The sequence below is a fragment of the Bombus terrestris genome, chromosome 5 (assembly GCF_910591885.1).
Source record: "Bombus terrestris chromosome 5, iyBomTerr1.2, whole genome shotgun sequence".
Classification (NCBI taxonomy): domain Eukaryota; kingdom Metazoa; phylum Arthropoda; class Insecta; order Hymenoptera; family Apidae; genus Bombus; species Bombus terrestris.
Window position 1 is genome coordinate 4,218,956 of NC_063273.1, and position 19,725 is coordinate 4,238,680.

At 42.8% G+C, this 19,725-nt stretch overlaps 1 protein-coding gene across 6 annotated transcripts in view; it reads left to right on the forward strand.

Moving 5' to 3' along the window:
- Positions 1-19,725, forward strand: part of LOC100649574 (solute carrier family 12 member 4) — a 99,407-nt gene that overhangs the window by 27,550 nt on the left and 52,132 nt on the right. The window contains exons 1-3 of one of the 6 annotated variants that reach the window (XM_048405738.1): positions 2,934-3,381; positions 6,126-6,276; positions 6,365-6,642. The exons of 3 other annotated variants lie outside the window; for them this stretch is intronic. In XM_048405738.1, the coding sequence (XP_048261695.1) occupies positions 6,585-6,642 (58 nt within the window). In that variant the 5' untranslated portion in view covers positions 2,934-3,381; positions 6,126-6,276; positions 6,365-6,584. Of the gene's footprint in view, positions 1-2,933; positions 3,382-6,125; positions 6,277-6,364; positions 6,643-19,725 lie in introns of those variants that run through there. 2 more of the 6 variants (XM_020863128.2, XM_020863129.2) reach the window with 2 other exon arrangements.

The following is a 19,725-nucleotide window of genomic DNA, read 5'->3' on the forward strand; positions in this document are numbered from 1 at the left end:
TCAACGATAAAATCCATACACGTTGTTCGATCGTTCAATTACGAGCAAGAGAAATCATAGCGTCGTTCGTTTGCGCGCCACGTATACGATCGAGCTGAATCTTGTTTGTCGAGAGAACTGCTGTGCCATTACGACGTATTTCCAACGACTACTGCACACCGATCGCTTTGATTCACGAATCTTCTCCGAACAAACAACATTCTTCGTCTCGTTTCTTTGCCTCGACTTTCGTGGCCAGCATCTTTCCTTTCGAATGGAGATCTTTTTTCAGAAAAATTGATTTCTCAGGAAAATAGCTGTGGAAGATTGAGAAGCTAGCGACTCTGCGATTCGTTCACTTAAGGAATGCAAATATCAGAACTTGATGAAAGTTTTGGCTGGAAATTTGAAGACCCAGCCAATGGATGCGTCGAGGGATGGAAATGTTATAAACGAGAACGAGAAATGAAACGAGTTTCTACACAAGTTTCCCGTTTAAACTACACGCCAATGTATAAATGTGAAATCGAATTTAAAACGAAAGCCTCCTCATCCTCCGCTCGGGTTTGTAGCACTAATGATCGATTCTTCGTCGATCTATTCTTTATCCGCGATAATTTGTCGATGAAAGTGACCAATTAGACTTTGCCGATTCCAACTCGAACGTATCGTCTTTTTTTCCGATTTACGTTAATTACTCAGTCGAGGCTTGATCCGATATCGCTCGACCCGATATTACGATCGCCTCGTGCCAAGGCAATAAATCGCGGCCGCGTTTCGGCCCGCGTTTCACGAAGGGAACAGGGAATTTGACTTTTTTTTTTAGCTCAAAATGCATGAGATTTTCCCCTATTGGCCATGTTCCATTCACGTTGGACGTTTCGAGGATTAGATTCTCGAAGAGGAGAAAAAGCCGCATCGTTTAATCGCACGAGGCAAACGTTGGAAAAATGGATCGAGGTGTCAGCGAGTTGAAAATCAAAGTAGTGAAAATCAAATTATTTTGAGAACTTGGAGTTCTTCTCTTGAACGTATCGTTCCTTTAGTCTCGCAACTAATAAAGTTGAATTGCAACAGGGAAGGATACAACGAATCGTTTTAAATAGCAAACACAGGGCACATTTTCATGAAAAATAACGGTGGTTCTTTGTACTTTTCGTTAGATTTTTCATTTTAAAATCTCATAGAGACCCAGTGATCGCTCTCGTGATGGCTTGGTACCATCGCGTGAGAGAAACAAACTAGAGACAAAATTCGTACGTTGCCAAAGCACAAAGAGCGTACAAAGAGTGAGATGCATTGGAAATCACGCGGACCAACAAGGGCGCGGGTAATGTGTTTACTATTCGAAGTAGTCGTTGTATCCTGTGGTTATAGCGGGGACATTCGCGTTGTTCGAACGTTGCGGATGCTTGAAATCGTGCATGAGTCTGTCGTTTGTTCGAAACGCTCCAACTAGTCGCGAAATGTTTGTACACGTGGAACTCGACGGTTCTTCGAACGAGCAGTTTTCTAATTTAGCGGATATTTCTTTACGGCGACGTTCTCGATCGGAGTGATCATTTTTTAGCTCGATTCGACAACGCGAATCGGATGAGATTCTGTCAACAATCGTTTGCTATTTTGCGTCATGGTCGTGTACAACGAATGATACGCGAAATGCTTAATACCAATGCATTTGCTCGTGCTGGAAATACCAAACGACTGTAACAAAGATCGGTGATTTAGAAAATACCTTGAACGATATCCCAAAATCCATATTTCAGCCATTTATCGTCGTTTACCTTCGTCGAGGCCAATTTTCCCAAATCGATATTAACAAGCGTCTAAAACGAACGATTCGCGTCCGTAGGGCGCATCTTCGGTCGGACGCGTACCCATGAATCACGAAAGCGGAGAATCAGTGAGCGGAATCCGGTGAAACTTTAATCGTTTCGCAACCGCCCTATGACGGGTCTCTCATCAAACTTTCATCGACGTTCATCCCTATCAGGCCGCGCAGTTGCCATTTAAATAAAAAGTAGGACGTAACTATAGCCGTGGATAGACCGCACGTTCTCGGAATTATTGATAGAAATCGTACTCTTCGCTCTTCACCAATTAGAACGATTGGAAATTTCGAAAGTGCGGCGTCGAAACGTATCGACGTCGTCCCGAAGAGAAAGACGTGCACGACGAGGAGAAAAGTCACGCGATATCTGGCTTACGTACAGGTACCACCAAGCGACGAATTAGGGGAAATTTTATTAGCAACAAAGAGTGGAAACGGACGAAAAGTAACAAACTCGTTTGACAAAGAAAGCGAAAGGAGGAAATAGCCGCGAAGAGAAAGTTTACTGGAAATAGGCGGAACGTAAACGAAGTTACCTAAAGTAAAGCATCGAAGACACGTAGAGAACAGACTCGAACCGAGAGGACGTAGAAGTAATAAGCACACCGGTGGCAACAACGATAAGCAGCATGAAGCAAGTTCGCCGTGACAAAATGAGAAACTACAGCGTGGTTGGTGAAGAAGCAGAAGCATAGAAAGGTAACGAGGTTCGTGGTGGTGGAGAAAATCGTAGAAGAAAAGCGGCGCCGCGCCGGTGTAAACTGTCGACGGGAGTATAAACCGGGAGCGCGCGAAGCTCGGACAAAGATAGCCAAACGTTCGTTTAACGGGGTCGATAGAGACGGTGGAAACCAGTTCGAATGTCGAAGGAAGGAAGGGTAGAGACCGCGAAACCCGAAGAGAGACGGAGCGAGTGGCGCACGGTAAAGCCATAGGGAGGGAACGAGAAAGAAAAGGATAGAGGGAGAGAGGGAGTTCCTAACGTGGCGTTAGCGAGTGAAGCAGTGGGGTGGCCAGAGTGGGTGACGGGTTAGGTCGGGTGGGTGGCAGAGGTAGCTACCCAGTGGGTAGTAGTAGGTGCGCACCCTACGCGGATACCAGGTGAGTGGGGCAGAGAGAGCAACCAACCCCCGGGACAAAACGCGAAAAACCACTTGTGCGTCTCCATCCTGACGATCGGTGGCGTCCTACGATATCGCTCCACTCCTCCCGTCTGTCTATCGTCCTTCGGTCGTTTGCTTGCTCGTGGTTCGGTCAGTCGATTGGAGGTTGTCGTTTCGACGTCCACCACTGTCACTCGGGTCTAGCATTCAAAGACGATCCTTCGCCCGCGTTCAGTTGAAATTCGATCGCGAACCGCGGTAGTGCGACTAACTCGAGGGTTTAGTTCGTCCGCACGAGCAGTATCCGTCCTCTGGATTCGGATCGAGCAGTGGGAAGATCGGCGAACGAAATCGTGGAACTCGATTCACGGCGTCTCGAAAGGTGAAACTGTCGATATACGGGAGAGAGGAGACCCAGGCAGCGTGCGATGCGAGGAGCAGCCTTCATCGATCCAGCTTGAACCGGGGGTGAGCTGACACTGGCCGGGATCCTGAACCGCCGATCCAGCCACGTGATCCATCGGGGATCGAGAGCAGCAGCCTCGTGTGCGCGTTCGGTCTTTCGAATCTCCTTTCTTTTTACTCGTTTTCTGCCAGTTGGCTTGAAAGAGGCGGGCAGTAGTGTTGCGCGTCAAGGGGAAGCTGGCTTCTTCGGGATGATCTCAGGTGATTCCTTTTCTCTCCTCGTTGCTTTCCGAGGAAACATCTCTCCTTGTCTTTTTTATGGCAAGTTGGAGATGTTATACGTTACGAATCGATGAGTTCGAGGAGCGTCGAAGACAAGACCCGATGAAAATTTCACGAGCTTCCTCGTTCAGGATTTACTTCATCTTTTCGACGTGCATATAAATACGTGCCGGGTGGAAGAAATACGGAGATATAATCTTGCTCGGAACGTTAGATCCTTTGCCTCGGATCGATCGATGATTTATCTCTTTCCTATAACACACTCCTGTTTGTTTGTTCGCTTCTCACAATTTTCAACCGAATTTTACGTCAGCGCGATCTAATCCGAGCGACGTGTAATTGGTTAGGAAGATACGATGCGATTACTTGTTGCTCGATACGGCGCCCTTTGTTCCCTTGTAATATTCTAAAAACATTTTGCTCGTTTGAGGTTCGTTCGCTGGTTTAATTGCTCCACTTTGTTCGCGGTTCTCGTTAATAAAGCAGGCACGAATACAACGCACGAGATCGTCGCGAACAACGCATATCGTTGTCGTTAAAATTAATCGAATCTGGCTTTTCCAGGTCGAATAGGCGCAGGCACGATTCCAGATAGTCTGGCCGATATTTTCATCGAATTATGTTCAACAAGTGTTCGTTAAATTTCCCTATTATTGTATTAGAGTGTACTTTCTCTTTTATAATAACAAGTAAATCGTTATTATTATGTGTTGGTCGCGAAGAAGTTATAATTCGTATGAAAAGAAAAATACCGAGTTCCTTTCTCCTCTGGTAGATTTAGTCCATTGACGGAAACGGCGAGTAGCACGCGACAGGCTGTCTACGTTGTTTGGAAAAGTATCTGCGCTCGATATAGGTATTGTATGTGTAAAGCCTCACAGGCGAAATATCGTTTTGCCCGATAAAATCGTGTAACGTGTATGAAATTGATACTGCAGATGGTTGCAGCAGAAACAATATCGCTCCGTTCGTTTATATTGTTAAAAGTTATTGTATCACAGTTCTAAGTTCCTTAAGCTTTCCTTCGATATGGCGTAGATCGTAGATAGTTTTTTCGCCAACTTTTCTTCCTCGATAGTTTATAATATTTCTCGAGCCCTGATTGAAAGGCGAAATTGGAACGATACACAGAATGAAATTTATCCGAGCTCGACCAGTGAAAAAGGAAAAGCAATTCAGCGAGTTCGTTCGTTTCGGAGCAAATAGATTACCGTACAGAAGTTGCACTAGTTGTTATAAACGTTGGCTGTGGTGTATGCACATCCAAGTTTTACACGTCGATACAATATGACACAAACAGGGTGGGATCAACGTAACGCGTGATCGATCAGTGACGCGTTGATGAAATAACCAGCTAAAGTTGACCCTTTCCGCCGTATCGTATCAATGTCACCCGTTCAACAGATTGATTTTTCCGCCAAAATATTATCGAATACAACATAACATAAAAATATATCGAACATAAAAATATTTGAATTTTTGTTGCAAATCTTATTCTTTCTCCGTACGTTGTATTCGATGCGTTGCAATTTTATTTTCCGCCCTACTTTTCTGCTTTACTTCAACTATATCCACAGGGACCAAAATTATATCGCGTAATCGATCACACCCGGGTGTCATCGAATCAACCGAATGACACAGTTTCCTTGTACCTCGTACCGGGGATTAATTTTTCATCGGGAACACGTGTTCCGTGTATCATCCCGTTTTCATTATTAATTCTCCGCTTGTACCGAACTCAAACTCGGTTCCGTTTATCTAAAAAAATTCCCGGACTCGTTGAAATAAAATCGAACGAATCTATCGTTCGGTCGAACTTCCGAAAGTCTGTTTCAATTCCGTCCATGTGAACTGGACGTCCGTTTACCCTAAGTGGGTAGTTTTCATCGAAACCTGGTGCGCATAAATTAAAAGTTGGTCGAAACGATGGTAATACGAGAATCGAAAATATCCATGATACCGGAAGCGGCCGGTTGACCCGATTGACCCGGTTGCTTCGTTATACCGTGGCCACTGTTCAATTTTTCCTCAAAGTCGGTCTAAATGAAGATCGATGAGCGTCCCCAAGCGTTCTCGAAAACGGCCGGAAATCCATTCAGCTTGCTTGGGAACGCCCCTTCCGTGTCTCACCCTTGGACAGGTCGATCGAACAATTCCCAGGGAATATAAAAGCAGAAGTTTTCATTGTTTGAATCCCTGCTGCTCTATGCTACCCTCTGTTTGATCGTTTCGCTGGATTTCTTTCGCGAATACGATTATCAACGATCGACGATTAGAAGAAAGAATCGTAGTTGGTGTGTGCCTCGCTGATTCGTGTTGTTCGCGTTGCATTCCTGTGTACATCGAAAAGATTCGTACGGGGATCTTCCGCCTCTGCGAAACCCATGACGCTTTTATTGGAGTCGTTGTTGCGGCACTGTATCCCGAAGAAGCAAAGCTCGATCGAACGACCATCGTGAAACACACGAACAACAAACAAAGTTTTTCTTTGCATTTACGCTTCGTGCCCTCGATTTTATCCGAAGAGAGTTTCGAACAGAATACATAGAACCGCGTAGGAAACACACGATGGGCCAGCGAAACTTTTTCAGATAATACCGTCGAGCCTCCACCAACGATCGCGTGATCAGTCAACAAAGAAAAGCCATTGATCTCTACGGACAAAGTGACAAACAGGTAATTTATCTAATCATATATCGAGCCTGTTATCGTCGCGATGACCAAACAATTTCGTAATTAATTCTCGGTTCGACGTTTGTATCAGTCGATCGTGGAGAAGCCATCGTGAAAGAAGGAGCGGAGAGGATCGGCGAGTCGTCGCGTGGACACGGTGTTACAGCATCGAGCGCGAGAATAGCAACTGTCGTGGCGATAAATCGGCACAAGTGCGGGGTTGGATGTTATCGAGGTTGGTGTCGCGCGGGTGAAAAGCGAGGAACCGGTGAACGGAAGAGGACTCGATAAGCGAATCGGAGTAGGGGACTATGAGCAACTCCGGAGCTATTCCTCTGATCTTGGTGAAGAAGGAGCAGCTCGTCGAAGGCAAGTATCGCGTTTAGTCTTTTTCTCATTGTCGCCGGCTCGATTGTGCGATCAGGGCTACGGACCGACGTCCCATTGTCCCCTGGCGGATGTTCCGCTCTTCCAACAGAGGAAATGATATTAGGCCGATCGTTATCGACCGATCGATCGGCCTAGATCCGCGTCACCGAAGTTTCTGCGACTTTGCGCCTGTCTTTTGTTACGATCTTTCCTTTTATTTTTGGTTTGGGCGTGTAATAAAATGACACCACCGAAAAATTTAGATATTTTATTTCGATGAATTTTTGTTGGATTATCAAATTGTTGGAATTTTTAATTTCAAGATCGTTCCGAGCACTTTTGCTCTTTTTCGATATGTAGGATGACCGTGCGAACGCAAACGGTATGGTTATTTTAACCGATAACAGAAACGATACACGAATTTTAGAAGTTCCCTCTCCGCGTGGCTGCCAATTCGTGACGTTTATTTCGCGAAAGTTCGCGTTTGCTCGGAATATCGTGCTTTTCTATCTAAAGCGTTGCTTTGAAAACGAGAAGTTGCAACGTGTAGCTGGCATGGGAATCAGCGTTTTCCGCGGAATTTTCTGTCGTGAGCGCGTCGACGCGAGCCACTCGTGCCAGCGCGGCGCCAAAAAACTCTCGCCTATTCACGAGTAACGAAGAAAATCATACTGTTCCATTTTTATATCGAGAGTCTCGTTCATTCTACATTTTCCTACCGCCTTTTTAAAATTCGTCTTCGTTTTCGATCAAACATTTGTGTCTCGCGCTACCGACGTGTACGAACAGAGGCGCTGTTTCTTCATTTTTACCTTACAATCGCGACGTGAGTTTTATATTTCATTTACCCTGATCGAAAGAAATTTTCAGTCTGACCACGATTTTCTTACTCAACGTAACAATTCTAGGTCTGATAATTAATCGCTTATTCTACTGGCAAGCGCAACATCTCTCGCCGATACGTTCCACGGCGAAGTTAACGTCGTTCTGTTACTCGTAAATTTCCACCGTGAAAGCACCTCCTTTACGATTTCTCGCGTTGGACGTTCCCCGGGCAAAGCTGCCAGTTCGCCTGTATGAAAACGCTACAAGCCAACCGACCAATCCTCTACCGATAAGCTTAACGGATTGGTTTTCGAAGATTTATCCTCTGTTACGGTTGTGTGGGTGTTTTCGTATAAAAATTCGTATACAGTGAAATTGCTTGAAGCATCCCTTAGCTCCGTCGAATAGAAACGTTTACGAACCTATTTTCTCCTTTTGTTTCTGTCAACTTGCACACTCGAGCGTTCGCGTTCGTCATCGGATAAAAACAACGTAAATTTAACGAGGATTTCCACTGGGCGCTAATGAAATTCGGGATTATCCTCTTCTCGATAATCTCGCGCATTGTTTCTGCCATTGTACGGCCAGGAACAATGGCGAGCTGCTTTTACAGAAATCCTCCTTGGATTACTTGCGCCCAACGTGTCCATGATAATAACGGTAGCTCGTGAAACTCGTCTTGAAGCGAAAACGCGTCGCGTTTTCCTAGAAACCTCCAACAGAGAGAAAATAGACGTGGTAAAACGATGTTTTTGCCTGGACCAGTGACAGAAAGTCGGTGTAAGAAGGGTTGACACGAGATAATCGATACGCCAAATCGTCGTATATCCTGACGTTCGATTCACGGTTTCCAAGTTTGCCCAGGATTTAGACTACGAGATTTAAAATTACGAGGTCCGTGGAAAACTTGGGAAAATGATAAAGCTCGCGAATGTTTAAGCAGTTTCGTGAATATGGTAGGTTCTGGTTAGTTAACGAGGTTTCTTCCTGACATTTATGACTCTTGGAGTTCTCGGAAATGGTAGCTTAAAGTTTGAGGAAGTGGGTTATATCTTTTCTGAAAGATATGCTTCTATCTGGTATGCTATCGGTTTTAAGAAATAAAGATAGCAACGACGACTCTTTTAAGCTTTAGGACTTTCACCCACAGATTCCAATATCCGAACATCGAGAAGAAGGAAAAGTAGATGGAAAGAAATGAAATATTTGAAATTACACGTCACTAGAAGGCAATCGAGATTAAACGTATTGTATGTGGAGCGCTCAAATTTCGTTTTCCTTTAAACGATATCGTTTCGTTCGAAGCGGTTTCTCGAGTGTCCTGGTGATTTACACGCCAGCTGATATCTAGAGAGCGTAGAAAACGGCGTATTTTAAACCATCCAGTAGAAGAGAGATACGTTTTCCCGGCCGTAAGTAACCCGAGCTAAGTTAAATCGGTCGATCGTTAATCTTTAAAGCTTCGCCAACCACATTAATGACCGATAGACGAACACCTTTTACGAGCTATAGCGAAGTTTCATTCGAAGGACGAATCGATGAGATACGGAACTTGGCGGAAGTAATGGAGTGATCGTGCTGCTTTTCGTCACGACGGAGGAAATGGCCAGGAAAATTTGAATTACGCGCCCATGGGCTCTTGCAAAATCGGTAGGGTGTTCGAGGCAAGGACAATAGCAGATAAAAGTAGAAACCAGGGAACAGGAAACTAAAGTTATCTAGGAAGAAACGTAAAAAAAGAAGGAAACTTGAGAGAAGAAAATAGAGAAGACCTTCTAAATTACTGCCGATGTACATGGACTGGCAAGTAAAGTCGGTAGCTTATTTGCTACAGTGTTAATTCCTTTATCGTAGTCCTTCCATCGACACGAACTTCTTATTAATCCCCTCTTTTCTCGAGGAAATTATCCCCATTAAAAATTTCATTTCACGTTCGACCGCGCAACTGTCTCTTAAACTTCTGAAACTTCCTTAACGTCGACGCTCTCCGATCTCATTTCCCTGTTTCGAAATATTCCAATATTGGAACATCTTCATCAAACAGCCGATAATCGAAGAGCGAATTGCTCGCCAAAACACCACTTTATTCCAGTGTTTCAGTTTAAACGATGATCAGGGACAAAGACATCGTGATTTCTTTGAGCCGCGGATGTCGAGGGTGGCATTAATGCTTAAACGAGCCGCGATTGTCGTCGGATTTCGTTTCGACGATGCTCGGTGCCACGTGTTGCGCGTTTCTCGACCGAAACCGGTCGTACCTTATTGGTAATCTCAAACCCCCTCGTTCTCCGATGTCGCATACGCCGCTGTTCCGTGTTGTTCGACTTCTCGTTTCGAATGCACGCCGGAACAATAGATGTTACAGTTGCGGGACAGTTAATCTCTGACACTCGCCGCGTAACGTGCCGCAGCTGGCAATACACCCGTCAGTTGCTGATTTCCCGCACAACGATTTCCTTCTATTCCTGTCTCGATTCCACCTTCTATTCGTTCCCTTTACGTTTACTCCAAAAGTTTATCGTACAATAGAGAATATGTTAAAATCAAGGGCAATGAGAGTATACAGGTTTTGAAGATAATTCTAATATAATAAAAGTATTATTCTGTCTGTGAAAGCAAAAATATGAGATATTTACCACTCGATGGCGAAAACATTCGAGTCCGGCACTTCAGTCATCGATCCCCGATTCGTTTGCGCCCTCTTTTTTCCCACTGACTACACAGTCGATCGAGTGGAGATTCGCGAGATGTAAACATCAAATTCCACGCTGGAACGTTAAACCTCTGTAAAGACAGAGACCGTAATGACCGACGCTGCAGGATTTCTGGTCACTGGACTATTAATTCGACTCGTTTAAACGGCAAAATGTAGGAATATCCTGTAAACGACCGACGAGGGAACAACGAGAATATGACACGAGGGAACTACGATCCGTTGTCCCTCTTTCGTTCCGTGTTTCTCATATTTTCAACCCCTGTCCGTATCCCTGCGGACAATTTTTCTGTTATGTTCGTAACCCACTTTTTCCGCAACCGGAACAAAGCCACGCGTAAAGTGACGTCGATGGTGTATGCCAAGGGAAGCTTTTAATATCAAACGCAAGTTCCGACTTTGTAGCTTGTTGTGTCGAATGCTTCGACTGATACTATTCTTAAATGTTATTAAGTCTTCTAGAAGATTTAAAAATTGAAACATTCTCATCCGATATTAAATTCCACGTCTATTCTACGCTGTATCTATAAAAATATATTAACGATACAGTTAATGATACTGCCTTATTTTTCTTCCAGTATGTAAAACTGATTTTAATAGCTTAAATGTACGAATAGAACATCATTCGTGAACAAATAAAAATACGTAAGCTGTTGCCCGCGCGGGTATTCGTCATTTCGCTGTTTTGCACCCCCGTGACTGGTCTGTGGCTTACGACAACCTAGTTTTTAGACTGAGCCAACGAGGCACGTTGGTGAAGTGACGTTTGTGAAACCGCGATATAATGAGGCCGAGATTTCAAGTGTCACCGGCAGCCTTTTCGAAGCGGTTCGCTGAAATATACCCGATTCTGAGTGGGTCGTTCGTTAACGACTGAAACTTTCCCCTTTCCCCGCCTTCATTTCTCCCTTCATTCTGTTTGCCTTTTCTTCTTATCTCTCTCTCTCTCTCTCTCCCTCTCTTCCACTCTTCCTCTTATTCTCATTTTTCCTTATTTCACTCGCAAGAATCTCAAGATTCTATTAAGAAAACGCTTTCAAATTTGAATTCATTGATCGTCGATATTCCATTTTAGACAGAGTAGCACGATAATATATTTTAATTGTCTAATTATGAAAACGAAGGATGATATTATTTACCGGAACCAATTTACATGGAATATGACATCGAGCATGGACGAACAATCGGGAATAATTTGGTACAATCGATTCGTCGCGGCGATTCAATTCGAAATTCGATTTACTTAATCGCCTTTGCTGGACGTAAATTCCCGCGCAGGTATTTGCCTTTGAATTTTCAGTCCTCCATTAGCCTAACAAGTCCACGAGACGTTGCGCATTCCGCTGCGCCGTCGAGGCAGCTTCACCTCCTGCAAACACGAATCTACATCCCGTTGGATCGTTGGTTGCATTTCGCCAAACGTAAACGTCGACGACTGGCAATTGTATGGAAAGTTATTTACACGAGGATTCGCGAATGGGAATAATTAAAATAGAAAGATGTAAATTTTCTTCGTTTCTTCATAATGCAATTCTTTATTAATTAATTAATTCGTTGCTTTATATTATATTAGGCTTTATTTGTGTTGAAATAATTACTTCAAGAAAGACTCTACATCTTTATTTATGTATATCCGCAACCTGAAGACCGCTATTACGCAGAGAATAGAATTTGGTGAAACAAAAATATTCTAAATAAGGAGAGGTCCATATTATTGTGCCCCTGAATATAAATTATATTTTGGGTTACGAGGTCTAGGAACAAAGAAACTAATAAATAGATTTCTATTTATGTTCCATGTAGCTTTTAGCTACAGCTATAAGGTTAACTTTTTTGATAATGTCCTTTTGCTGTTAATATATGAACGTGCTCCCTATCGATTCTATTGTATTGTAACACTATCAGATCTGTAAGTATGAAACCGGAATTTGCCTATTGGCCCTAGCTCTTAATGTAGTTATCACTAAACTGCGCGGCATCCACCAATTGCCAGACAATTTTTAATCATTTTCATACAATAAACGTGTACTTTTTATACAAAAATTCCGGTTTCATATTTACATACCTGGTAAGAGAGTAAGGATCTGGCTCAGCATAAACTTATACTTATATACCTTTATCTATTTAAATATATTTTTCTATTACAAATTCATCCACTCGTTTTTCTATCAGTGAACCTCAACAATATGAAAAATTCTGATAAACGTGAAAGGTTGGAAAGTAATTCGTCAAATTTTGATTTCAAAGAGCACAGAAATCGAGAATAGACTACGATTTGCTTAAGATCGATTACTATTTGAGGTAACAACGGAGGCAATATTTTGAAACTTAAGTCGCAATGCGAACGTCGTTTTTTAAAAGCTGACCAGCCAAGTTTTTAGGGATAAAACGTGTTCCACGGTGGTCAACGTGGCGCGCTAGATTAATGAACAGTCATAAACGATCGACATCGCACGTGTATTTCGTCGATGTCGCGATAAGTGGCTGGCAAATTAATTAAATTCAACTGCAATCGATAGTTGCAGCTGACGTAGCGAGCGAATGATTCCTGTGTCGTGATTATATCGGCCCTCGAAACAGCTTGAAACGCATCGATATTCGATTCGGCCGTCAGAATATTTACGTTCTGCACGTTTGTCAAATTCTATTACAATATATAACGCCATTTATATAACTCGTAGTTTATTAATAGTTTAATTACAATCGAAGAAAGCATTATACAACGCCACTAATGGACGTTACAAATACCTTCTATTGATATTATCTCCGTTTCAGTTGGTAATATTTTTCCAAAGAAATTTCCATAATACCCTAATTCGATTTTCACCGTAACGCGAGCGAATAAACCAATCGGTCTTTTAAACCAATTAGTTCATTTTCAACGTTCTGGCGTTTCATTCGCTAAAATCACAGAACGTCACGCGGGTTAAATCGCTATCAAAACGCTGGAAACATTAATAATCTCAACAAAGAGCCAATTTTAATTGAATTTCTGACTCCGCGCAATTATTACATTACAAGCGGTACAACTCGTCCCCTGTATTTTCTATATTTAATCGGGCGAAGATCCTTTGTCGTCCGCGTTAATGCCCCCTTGAAACCCCGTGTGCCATTTTAAATAACAACCTGAACAGTTGGCAAATTGATTAGATTCAGCTTGCGACCTGTAATTACCTACGAGACGCGTTCACGGAAACGTGGCACAGGTAGCCCAGAGTTGGAAAGATCAAACAGAGAATTCAATTTGATCGGCGGTCGCTTTGATACCGGTCTCGTAGAAATCCAGCACGAGAGAGTATGGCAGGAAACGAGGTAATAAACATTGACGAGCGAGGCTCGAATTAATTAATCACAGTTACGACGGCCAGCTGCGATCGACGGTGAACCGCGAATGCGATCCTACCAATTATATAACGTGGAGCAGTCGAAACCTAACGCCGTGTGCGTGGACATTTGCGATCCAATAAACGGTCAGTATGATGTATTAGACTATTACGAGGCAATGTAAAACGAATCGAGTTTCGTTCGACGATGAACGAAACTAGAGATTTCTTGGAGATTCGTTCCAGGCAGAATATGAAGGAATAATTATTGACACTGAAATGGCGATCTGACTGAAGAAATTCTTCTTTTCCAATAATTCCTTGGAACGTCGCGCCAAAGAAGGACGATAATACTAAATTGTTCCGCAAAGACTTTCTCCGTGAGAAGGGAAAAGGAAGAATTACCTAGCAGCTTTGAAAGTTTCAAAGGAACTAGCGATTTCTATGGCGATCCGTCTTTAAACGAGCTCCTTGACATCCGTTGGCAGCAGTCTGTCGAGGAGATCAGGAATGCTGCAAGTATTTGGCAAATGGTCGGAATTTCACGGCAGAGTTGTCGCGATTCCGCTGTGCGAGAACACTTTCGCAGCCGTTTTACGCTGTCATCGAAACGGCCTGTTGTCATCGGGATAAAACGACGAAATTAAATTCCGTGAAAGTGAGCGGAGACGAACTCGTCCCGAGAAAACGGTTCGTCGCATATAACGAGATGACCGTGACCGTTCGTGGACAATTGGTTCGGAGACATTTGCAAATGGAGTTGGACTATCTTCGAGTGACTGAAATATTCAACTTTTCAAACAAGTACTGGAAAAGTTGAGCTTCAGATATAAAGGTATATTAATCATAAGAGACAGTTTCTCGTACTGTTTGTTTCACGAGCTAATCGTCGCGTGACCGATCTATTACTTCTCTCGCATTAACCTTTAAACAGCCAACGATAAGGAACGTCATCGATCAAGTTGCGCTGTCATTGCTCTAACAGACTCGTCTGTCGGTCTTTAGCTGATCTAAAATTTATTAAATTGTCTCGAGGAATTATTCATTCGCTCGTTCGTAGAATCGTCTCGTCGCATTTTTCGCTCGTTTACAAGTTCGTGGTTATCGCGTTTCTGCATTAAGTAAATATACAAAGGCAGAGAAAAGCTAATTAATCTTCGACAGTCGCACGAAGAACTTCATACAGTGACTTGTAAGTAAACTAAGAAGATCTAGAGGTTTTAGAGATCTTGCAAATTGAAACAGTTTCTCAAGTGACAATTAACGTTCGCTTTGTATTATTCGCTTGATATTTCATCGAGGTGTTCAACGCATCGACGAATATTTCCGGAGGAATTAGTTAACGAAATAAAATAGAGACTCGCAGAATACCACGGTTATCTCGCTATTAATTTGCCACTCGTCCCACGTAAACAAATTTCTACGTCGTCTGTCGAAATTGCTACGTAATCACTTCCATCCTTTCGCATCCAGGAACGTAATATTGGGTTGGCAACTAAGTGATTGCGGATTCTGTCAATACCACCTAATGACAAAATCCGCAATCACTTAGTTGCCAATCCAATATATCGCGATCCGAATTTATTTATTCGACACCTTGGCTCCCACTGTATTTGTCTTTGATACGCTTGTTCCTTATCCGGTAATACCTATGTACTGAAATTGGTCACATTACGAGACAATACACGTAGAAGTTTAATACTGTTCCGATTATGACAGATACGTGGATGACGTAGGTTGTATCGATCAAATTTTACGCGAATATCAGTGTGTACGTGGTTCGTACGCAAAACGGTATGAAACGGTGTAAAGAATATCTCGCACGATTCATCCACATTAAAGTATCTATTTCTCTTACGAATCGTTGCATCGAGATTGCTTTCACGAAGAGGGAAAAATATTGTTCGGATCGAGAGAAGAACGAGTCTCGTAAAACAGGCTCTATCGCGCCGCTGTTCCTTCTGCGATGAAATAAATGAGACAGAACAACGACCATTTACCGTAAAGAAAACAAAGAATATGAAGAAAGAAGAAATAACACATAGTCACGAAATATCTTACGTGTAACGTGAAGCGATGCAACGGAAGGATGCGCAAATAAATTGGGTCCATGAAAATCGGTTCGCGTGACATCTCGTCTTCTACTTGTACGAAAAGCTTTCGTTCCCCTTGATATCCTGGTATTCTCTACTTGATATTCGTTTTCTTGCAACAACGTGTTATTTCTCCAAAGTACGTCTCGTAAAAGTGGACGACTGACGGGATGGGAGTGGACGATTTATGCGAATCTCAAGGAAAAAGCTTTGCATCGTGGTAACAGGTACACGGCTCGTTTTGTCACTGACCTTACGGAACGCACGCGATAAGCCGCAAAATGGAATGTCGTGCCGCCATGCCACGGCCGCTATCAGACCGCGGCATCGTTACACCGTTGTTTGTGTTCTATTGATTTTCCTGACCTTGTGCCAGCACGAGGCCACGAATTAGCTCGATATACCCTTTAAAACGGCCTCTTCGATCTCTCGATCTGTCCGGAAACGGTTGCGAACGAACATCCTTGCAGGATATCGACGATTCGTAAATAGACTGTACGATTTTATCGTCTCGTACTTCGTGTTTCCTTCTTTGCAATCTATCGATTTATCTGGTCCTTCCATGCCAATGTAATCATTCGTTTTCGATAGTTGTACCGTTTTTTTATTTTTACCCTGAGGAAATTGGCTGTGAAGGTATGGAAACGATCGCGAAATCGTTGTTCATTTATCATTTAGTTTCAAGAACTATACGCAATAAACCATGTACCATTCGTACGAATTTATGAATCGATTCTCTGAACATGAAAAACAATTTTTCCCTACCGTAAATGGTATTCCCACGTCGCGTTCTTCTCTCGAGAAACTTTCTCGATAAATCATTCGTATTCGATGAAAAAGTATAAACGGTAAACGTTTCGTCACCTTAGTAATATCGCTTCAGTGATTAATAGCGTCCGAATAAAACATTATCGTAATCGTTATATTAACGAATAGGTGACTAGAAATCAATTCAGGGCCGTACGATTGGAGAACAGTTTGCAGACGTTTCACCGCGTATAAGTTGCTTCGAGGTAAAAGTAGTTCAAGGTTCTAAGTTTTCCATGAGAATTCGGCGAAGATCGGTTCCATTATCACGGCAATATCCGGGACAGCATTGACCAGGTTGCAAGGAATTGGTTATTTCGGTCTCGTCGGGCCAACAAATTGACAAATTGAACCAATCAGGTTCCAATATACGGCAATCGTGAAATATTCCAGTATTTTTCGCTCGTCGGATATTTTCCAGATACCTCGATTCTCCTTGTATTCTGCAGGTATATTCCAACGATAGCGTAATGCCTGCGTAGAATGGCGACGTTACGCCAGATAACGTGGTTCATTGAATTGTATAGTTAATCGTAAGAGCATAGATTCGCGTTGGAATTTTAGTAAATCCTGTTTACACGCGTTTGATGACGTTGCATAGTTTATAGGAGCCGAAGTTGCTTCTCTTTAGCACGCGCTCGAGTAATTTATGGCGGCCTCGTTGCGCTTGGCTCATTGTATCCAATGGCTCTAGAACTAATTTTCGGGCTAATTAATTTCCCCCGAACGCACGTTGTCCGCCACTGGTTTGCTCGATCTCCTGGTTCCAAGTAACGACGAATTATTTGCGCTTGAAACCCGATGTCACGCCATTACAACGCTTCTTTTTAAAAGCCAGTGTCCGATACGAAACTATAGAAAACATAGCCGAATCTTTGAAACTTGGTAGAATCTGTAGCAACCTACGTGTAATGGTACTCGGAAAATATCTGCCGCCAAGCGAAATTTCAAGTGATTTCGTAGAATGTACGCTTGTTCGTCGAAAACTCAGTCTCGAGATCGGAGTAATTTCGGTGGAGGATGGCGCGTACGAGGAAAATGCTTGCGAATCAAGCGGAAATTTCGATCAACCACGAGGCGAATAAGGGAAAATACGAGAAGAGGGTGAGAAGAGGAGGAAAAAAGAGAACAGGCAAAGAAATCTAGAAGGCAATCTCCAGCATCTCCTTTCGAATCCAATTTTTTCCTCGTTTTGCTACGTTATAGTCGCGAGTCTTGGCTGGAGTGCACTTTAGCGACACTTTCCACCCCTTGTCTCTCCAACTTTCCGCCAAACAGATTCATGGACAGAGTTTCCCGGGGTCAGCCGGATTTTTTTTCAATAATAACCGATTAACGGGGATCGTTGAACCGGAAGTTCGTTCGACGCTTCGGAATATTTTTTTCTCGATCCACGACACTGGCAGAACCTTTTCTCGATCGAGAGCGAATTTTCAAGAGTGTCGTAAAAAGCCTTCGATCGAAGGGCATATCGTGCGAAGTGGCTATCGAAGATGCTAACGGTGACAAGAATTTCTAACGAGGAGAAACGCTGTTTATGAAGATAAATTGGAGGATCTTTATTTATTCCATCTATAGATCTGTCACGTTTATATAAATACGCAAAAAGAGATTAAACAGATTAAGGAGAAGGATAAAGATAAAAGTTAAAGGAAAGAGGTTAGTAAAAAGATGATAAAGTAAGAACCACAGAAATAGCAAACAACAGAATACTTAGAAAGAAGTTTATTAAAAAGAACGATAAAAGATTCACGTGGGATTTCGCTTTCGTCGAAGCTAGATACGGTCCTTTCCATCGAAATACATTTTCCGATAATTGTTGCTTCAATTTCTCTTCGCGTGTCCGATTTATCCGGTCGATCTCGGGAAAAGAACGCGGTGAATTTTTTAAATTGCTCTCTAAAAATTTCCATTGTTGTTCTTCTCCATTGTACTCTTCCGGTGAATCATCTATCCTTCAAAGCACGACGAACCGTTTTTACAACGACGTGTGCGTAATCGTGATACCGGCTCGGTGCGGTAATAGCTCGCTTTTCTGTTAATGAGCTATTTATAAGCGTGCAGCTTTTCTTCGCGCGGACGAGCTCTTCGAGCGTCGACTTTCTCTTTGTTCACCTCCTTTTTCCTCCATCTTTCTCCGCGCATTTGCTTTCCCGTTTCCACATTTCCCGCGTCCTCGTGCTATTCTCCTCCATTGTCGGGCTATTCTTAACCAATTTTCCATTGCGCGTCTAATTGACGACCGTCGATCGATAGAGCTACGTACAGATCTTTGTCGGTCGCACCTGCTCTTTTTCTTTTTTTATTTCCATTTTTCTTTCTTCTCGGATTCGCTTTGTGCGTGTAATTTTGTCTATGGTAAATCATGATTCGTCTTAGAAAAATTTGGAAAATACTTTGATCGTTACCTCTAAATCTGTCAACCTCTAAATCTTTACTCTTAAACTGCGTTTTCGCGATTGGTACGCGTTTAGTAATTTATAGCTTGATCTGTTGGATCCTCAGCTATTATAAGCGTCGCTATAATTTCACTTTCATGTATCGCGTGATGCTATTGGGCTGGAAACTAAGTGATTACGGATTTTGTCATTACGTGGTATTGACAAAATCCGTAAACACTTAGTTGCCAACCCAATAGATATTTCAGTGATCTTCGGTCAGCCGGAGCTTCATAAGTATAATTTACAAGCTGAGATTTGAATTCGAAGCATGTTGGTAAATTAAAAAATACCGAAATTCCCCAGGCTTGATCGCTTTGTTGGGAAAATTTGCAAAATTCTCCTTTCCTCGATCCTCGATAATCGTAAATTAAAAGTTCGTCCGAAAGAAAACGCAACGTTCTCGTTTCACGTCTCGTTGCTCAAAAAGAATCCTCTTCGCCGAGATCTTTTTATTCTCATTCATATCGTGTCGCCTCTGTCACCAAAAGTTGTCACGTTGAAGGGATAACGAGTTAGCTCGGCCTCAAGAGCGCTACTCGTTAGCCTTACTGTTCTCGCAGGAATCAAAAGGGTGCGGAGAACAAGGGTGGTGCACGACGCGCTCTTAAAGACGCCGCGTTTCGCGATTGTCTCTGCACTCTACGCTCTCGTGCCTCGGAAGAATGCTCTGATTAGCTGAGCGAAACGACCTTGGGGAATACTTTAGCCGCGGTTGGAACATAGGTGGAAAATGAGTGAATACTCGACGAGAAAATGAGATGGAAAGTCGATGAAATGGAATTGGCAGAATATAGGAAACGTAGACTACAGAGAAATTTACATTTAAATCTGAGAGCAAATTTGAAATATAAATTTAAATGATAATATCGCTTCTTGTAACT